The 7,117-nt window shown below is 32.2% G+C and overlaps 1 protein-coding gene across 1 annotated transcript in view; it reads right to left on the reverse strand.

The window, feature by feature from the left end:
- The window catches only part of otub1b (OTU deubiquitinase, ubiquitin aldehyde binding 1b), a 13,422-nt gene extending 7,776 nt beyond the window's left edge, over nt 1-5,646 (reverse strand). Inside the window, exons 1-5 of the mRNA XM_056462710.1 lie at nt 5,552-5,646; nt 4,924-4,985; nt 1,903-2,001; nt 1,693-1,811; nt 1,487-1,571 (exon numbers count right to left, since the gene is read on the reverse strand). Coding sequence (XP_056318685.1) covers nt 1,487-1,571; nt 1,693-1,811; nt 1,903-2,001; nt 4,924-4,985; nt 5,552-5,594 — 408 coding nt within the window. The 5' untranslated portion in view covers nt 5,595-5,646. The remainder of the gene's footprint in view (nt 1-1,486; nt 1,572-1,692; nt 1,812-1,902; nt 2,002-4,923; nt 4,986-5,551) is intronic.
- Nucleotides 5,647-7,117: the final 1,471 nt, after the last annotated feature.

A 7,117-nucleotide genomic window follows, 5' to 3' on the forward strand; every position in this document is an offset into this window, starting at 1 on the left:
TTAGAATTTAAAACAGCATCTTTGGATATCGTTTCTGCTGGAAATACTGTTGCCTGACTAAAAAAAAAAAAAAAAAAAAAAAAAAATACACATACACTAGGAACGGTATAAAATAAAATTTTGGCGGTTCAAAACCTTGATTTTCCAAACAGCGGTATACCTTGCAAATGGTTGTTGTCCCATACGTACATGTCACAAGTTGTCACTGAATCAATATGTGAGTATAAAACCAACTTTACCTCAATCATATATCGCTTGTTTGAATCAAGTACTTTATATATATATATATATATATATATATATATATATATATATATATATATATAATATATATATATATATATATATATATATATAGTTAAAAATATATATTACTATTTTCCCAAGTTTATATAACTACTACTGTAAGAAAATATCAGAATTCGGTACATACTTTTAGCATTATCTTTGCTTGGACTGACTCGATCTAATCCTGTTTATATGAAATGTGTTATGCATTTTTATGCGTTTATGCAGGTTTAAGTGCTTTAAGTTGTCACTGAAGGAATATGTGAGTATAAACCAAACTTTACCTCAATCAATAATCGCTTGTTGAATCATGTACTTATATATATATATATATATATATATATATAGTTAAAAATATATATTACCTCAATTATATTAATTCTATTATATTCAACTTTGCTTCTTGTCAAAGTACTATACTATCATAATATATGCAAACATGCTCCAAAATATTTTAAAATAAGAAGAGCCCTCAAGTGGAGATATTGGGAATTGCATTAGTATTTTTGCACTTTGAATGTAATTAGCAGGTATCCGACATAAAACTTGCTTTGCAGAGCTGACCTTTTAACTTCAAATTTGCTGGATCTCTTTAAAATGCAACCCAACAAAATGCCTCTACTTTTTAACAGCTTTTGGCTGACTGGAGACATAAAACATCACTGCTATCTGCTGTAGGTTATACTGCAAAATGTAAGTGCTTAGGCGATATCGTTATCATTATCAATGGTTTATATGAAGCTTTATTTATACAATGGAACATTAGCTCCGATTAGCTCAGTCGCACTTGTGAGCCTGAATTTTAATTTAATTTTAATTTTTTTTTCAGTTTCAAAAAGTATTTTTGATTGCACTGTGACAGTAACCTGCTAAAGAGGTATTTGCAACTTCTTTTTAACCCAAAGATTCCTCCGTATATTGTTGCCCTTTACTCCCCAGTTGGCATATTTCAGACTTCCCTGTAGCTCAAACATGGCGTTTGATTTCATTTGATTGGCATTTGATTTCATGCAGTTTGATAGATTCCAAGGTCATGGGTTTATTTTCAATGGAAAGCAAGAACTGATCAAATATTTATGTATTAGGGACTTTGTATAAAAGCATCTATAAAATGCATAAATCTAAAATTACAAGATTTTAGCACAGAGTACGTTAGCCATAAAACTTAGTTTTTTTTATAGTAAATATTTCAACTCACGGTGTTGTGAAAGTCCTCAATTGTGAACTCAGTGAAGCCCTGGTTTACAAGGTCCAGTTTGCTCTTTGCTGCCACAGCTTTAAACCTAAAATGCAAAAAAAAGTTTTAGACATTCACTAAAATGAATGTGAACGCCACAAATAAAGCAAACAACATACACAGAGGCACGTCAGTAAATTAGGCTGCTGTCTCTTGAAGAACTCTACCTTTGCAGCTCTTTGCTGTCTTCCAGTAGTGATTCCAAATGTGCAAAACCAAAAGCTCTGTAGAAACAATTTCCATCTGGCCGTGTCTTCCGAATGGATGAATACTTTTTGTGAAGGTCCTATGAGCACAAAGTAAGAATTACATTTACAGAAGGTTTGGGCATTTGCTAAGAACTTTGCAAGTACATAAGCCTGTGAAGGTGTAGTGACCTTTATCTTGAGCTGGTAAATGGTGTCCTCCATGGCATATTCTCCCTGAAGCACAGAGAGCTCTTGTCTGTCCGACACTAAAGGGTTACTGGTGGCTATCTGTTTCAAACAAAACAAGAAATGACAAGGGTTAGCTCAGTTATTGCTAAAAAACTATGTGGTTTTCTTTATTTATTTTGCTCAGAATGTGTCTGCTCTTTTCCATACAACAATTGGAACACATATGCAAAAGATTCAATGTACATGTATCATTAAAATCAACATCCACAATAGTAATATCCTGGCCACTTCATAACACAGTGAATAATTATTTCTTATTTAAAGACTTCAGATTAGACTTTTAGAGTGCTTTTTAAAAATATTCAAATTCTGTTAGCAGTGGTGGTCATAACGGGGATTACATGATTGGGGAATTAATTAGTCAGCTAAATAGTTTAAACATTAACATTGTCATGTTATTACCCACTTCATGATAAATAGTGATTTGTGTTAACACTGCACAATAAGGCTCCAGTATTTAACATTATTTAATTAAACTCATGATGAAAACTACAAAATGTTTTATTAATCTTTAGGTAATGTTAATTTCTTAATGATTGCTTAATGATAACGCGTTAATCCTAAAACAGACATGTATCCTGAAGGATACATACACTTTGAGAGGCTGTGGTGAGAGATTTAGAAAGTGCGAGTCTAATTTCTTGGCATCAATTTGAGTTACTTATTGTGAATACTTAGATCAGGTGAATTTGTTGATACATTTGGTGTTTAGTTGACAGGAAGCATTTAAAAAAAATAGTATGGCTGCCTTTTTTGAGAAATTTCTTCAAGTAAAAGTTGATGTATTTCACATATTTATAACTTTTGAAGTTAACATACGTTTTTAATAAGTTGTTAAGTCTTAGCTGATCTTGTTTATATGGAAGTTTTTTTTTTTTTTTTTTACTTTGTACATTTTTTGTAATTTTTCTCTAAACGTTATGCATCTCAGGGGATATGATGACAGTTTTGGGGTATAAATCAGGATTGCTACAAAATATGACAGTTTTTAAAAAAATACTTTGAATATTCTTAATATATTTAATATATATTCTTAATATATATATATATATATATATATATATATATATATATATATATATATATATATATATATATATATATATATAATGATTTGGCCATTTATTTATTCAGTTAAGTACACTAAATTAATTTGGAAGTCAGGAATAAATAGATTTTTTTAGGAAAATAATATGAACACCTTCTATGGTGAAAGGAACCATTGCAATAATTTGCATTAGGAGTCCACTGAAGTGACACTTACAACAGCAGCTATAAGGGCAGTGTTTGTGTAAATTGTAATTTGGAATATAATTACTCATTTGAATGAAAGCCATTGTTTACACTGTTTAGAATTAGTAATTAAATATTTTGGCAAGTTTTAAAATAGGAAGAGAAGTAAGAATCACAGTTTTAGCTGCTGCAAATTTAAAAGAAATAATACTGATTTGGTCGTTTTTTATAACTGAAATGCTCTACGTATTTTGGGGAACACAATTAATTAAATCCTAAATTAAAAAAAAAAAATGTGGATATCTTTTACTTAGAATGAGTAGATAAATCAGATTATGACTGTTTTTAAAAAATATAATAAAAAAAAAATAATAATAAAAATAATAATTAAATAAAAAAAATGTAAAAAAAAAAAAAAAAAAAAAAAACAGACATAATCTGATGAAAAGTCATAATTATTTTATTAAATGGAGATAATCACTAATCCGCTTTTTATGCCATTTTTTAAACTAATATTAACATTATAACTGTAATAAATCATTTTTTTCTGATTTGATTTAAATCCATTAAATAACATTTATTGACACTTTATTGTAAAGTGTTTAATTTGGTCTGTCTATTTATGGTCGATATATTTATGGTGTTATATCTTAATTATGTTTTGTTAAATAGATGATGAGAAATGCGTGTAGAAATTGTGTGTTGAAACTAGAGCATTATACAACTGACTGGAATCACATCAAGTATTTATTTTCCTCTAGTAAGGTATCAGCAAGTTAACAGATTTCTTACACTTTAAAGATCTTGAACATAAGAAGAGGCTAGATTAAATGTGTGCTAAATGAACATTATAATCCATTAGTATAGAGGTTGACAGAGTTATTCTCTGAGTCAACTGGCTTTAATGTAATTTAATTTGGTGGTGACAAAATGGCATGCTTTAGCTTTAAATTTTGGATAGTTCAATGTTATCAGAGAGACTGTTTGTTTATAGAAAACATTGAATATAGCACACAAGTTGTATACGCAAGTGATATACGCAATATACGAGCAATTCCATGTGAATTTCAATATTGCCATGAAAAAATAAAGCTTTCACCAAAATAGCAAAACCGTTTAAATGTTTTTTTGAGAGTAAGCAATTCATTTACAGCACTGTAAAAATACTCAAAAATGTTTCTGTCAACGTTTTCAAACAAGTAAATTTCATGTGAAATTTGCCACTTGTGTGACTTTGGTACATCTGTCATCCATTATGGAGAGATGTTACATCCATAATGGAGAGGTGTCACATCCATAACAATGCTTTTTCCTCATATATGCAAAAATATTAAATAAAATAAACTCAATCTTTTTTTTTGTTCTATAGAGGCAACTCTTATCTTTTTGAGCAGCATTATTTCTTTAGGGTTGTGCAGTTTAATTCACAGATTTTCCACAAAGTATGTTGTATACTGTAAACTCGCACACTTTTTTGGTCACATCCATAACGCTGGAATTGCTCATACACACATGCAGTGAAAGCAAAATCTCTTCAAGTGCAACAGCGCACACAATTCTCTTACACAGAAGACAGAAAATCTATCCGTTTAAAAAATAATAAATGGAAAGTTAGTGTTTGGATGAAAAACAATTAACATTTTCACAAAAGTAACACTCAGTAATTTTTTCAGTGAACTAAATCTAAACTACAAGCTTTCTTTTAAAAGTGACAGAGTTATTCCTCACCTCTTGCTGAATGCGGTCCTGCTGTGCCATAATGGCTTCATCATATGCGAGGCAGTTGACTCCTGCAAAACAAATTGATCAGTAATGATAAAGTCATGGATGTTTCAGACACACCTAGACCTGACCCCATCACTTCTGCTATTGCTGCAGTTTGGCTTAGTTTTCCGTCAGATTACTCGTTTTACGTCATTATACGGTACGACGTCATGTAAACAAAGTCGTGGGAAATTAATCCTCCCACCATAACCGAATCGAGAATCCCAAATGTGACGTATAAATAAATATAAATACATAAATAACACCAGTCATCTTCATAAACACAGAAAATATTTCAGTGTTCGGGTGACAATGATACTGCCTCATTTAACCAGAGGATGTAAAACGCGTCTATAGAGTGGTAAGGAAAAGAAGAGAAAGATGTGAGGTAGATAGAGTGTTATTTCTTTTAATTAACGTTAAATGTTTACTCTCTACACAGCTCTTGCTCTGCATTTCCTCCTGCTCGTGACAATGCACGCGGATTCTTTATCTAATGTAAGCGGCCTCATGCAGGACCTGCAAGATATTTTGCTTACAGATGTCACTTATTTTTTTACAAAGCACGAGATAATGTTATTTTTGTACTTACCCTCCATCTCTCCCTGTGATGATTCTTGCTGCTCATCCGCCATCTTGATTGAGTTCTTTTTCCACCGCCCCCTCTCCCGTGTACTCTTCCGGGTCGTGTCATTCACACACACATGCTGCTGGTGTTTTCTTTCATTTCGAGGACCTTTATCTATACTGGCTGGTTGAAAATGTTATTAAGCAGATTTGTGGCTACGCTGAGAAGCCCCCAAAAGCTGACGCAGGCCCGCCGATGGCATCAGACTAGTTTGATAAGTTAGTAGGCTATACATTTCTTTTTTACAGGCATAACTTGTCAAGGGTCTGTTGAGATTCATTTTGATTGACATTTGTCTGTGTAACGTTGAATATTTTGCTGTATTACTGTATTAATATTTAGTGTTTACATTCTGTTATAGACAAATTGATCAAATATTTAGATAATAAGTATGGTAGAGTAATAGTACACTAATAGTGCTGGCTTTAAAGATCACATTATGAAAACTTATAACGCAATCCAAGGGCATAAATTTGCTTTTGATATTGGTGGGGACCTAATTTAACCCCCCCCCCCCCCTTTTTTTTTTTTTTCTTTTTGATTTTCTTTTTCTTTAAATGTAAAAGGAATGTCTGACAAAAAGTTAGTTTGATAAAGACTTCCGTTTACTGAGGGCTTATTTGTGCATAATCACTAACCACCGCATTTGAAAACATTTTGCAAGTATAATATTGCCATGTATGCAGTTTAAGCTGAAAGACTTTACATGTGCATGTTCTTTTCCTTCTCTGAGTGTGCAAACAGAACAGCACATGTTCTTTAAAAAATAATTAAATCAAATCCAGTTAGAAAAAAAAACAAAATTATGGTGCCAAAGTAAATTTACATGATTTTACTTTGGCAACCCTGCTGAAAAAATCCAGCTTAAACCAGCCTAGGTTGGTTGCCTGGTTTTAGGGGGTTTTTGGCCACTTCCAGGCTGATTTCCAGCCTGGTCTAGCTGGTCAGGCTGGAAAATGACCAGCTAAATCCAACTAAAACCAACTCAACCTGCTTGGTTTAAGCTGGACATAGCTGGTTTTGGCTGGTCATTTTCCAGCCTGACCAGCTAAGACCAGGCTAGAAATGGCCAAAATCCCTCTAAAACCTGGTCAACCAGCTAAAACCAGCCAACCAGCCTAGGCTGGTTTAAGCAGTTTTTTTTCAGTAGGGAAGGAATAAATGCAGACATCTGGAAAGTGGGAAGCACAATAACACAATAACCATTTTATCTCGATTGTTGTATTTTCATAATCGTCGTGGAGGCCAAAATCGAAAAAAATTTCTTATTAATTGCACATCCATGGTTACTATTATGGTAGACTTGTAGTGAACTTGACTAAAAGTGCACAGTGCACAGTAAACCTGACTGGAAAATTTCCACCAAGCAATATTTATTTCGGAGGCGATTAAATAATTGGTGGGGACATTTTAATAATCTGTAGATATTTTTGGGGACACATCTCCTCATTCATGCTAATTCTACCACCTGACATAATCTCAGTTTATGCACTTTTCGATCCATTTAATCTATGTATCTTGCATGCTAAT

Source organism: Danio aesculapii, chromosome 7 (genome assembly GCF_903798145.1).
Source record: "Danio aesculapii chromosome 7, fDanAes4.1, whole genome shotgun sequence".
NCBI classification, from domain to species: domain Eukaryota; kingdom Metazoa; phylum Chordata; class Actinopteri; order Cypriniformes; family Danionidae; genus Danio; species Danio aesculapii.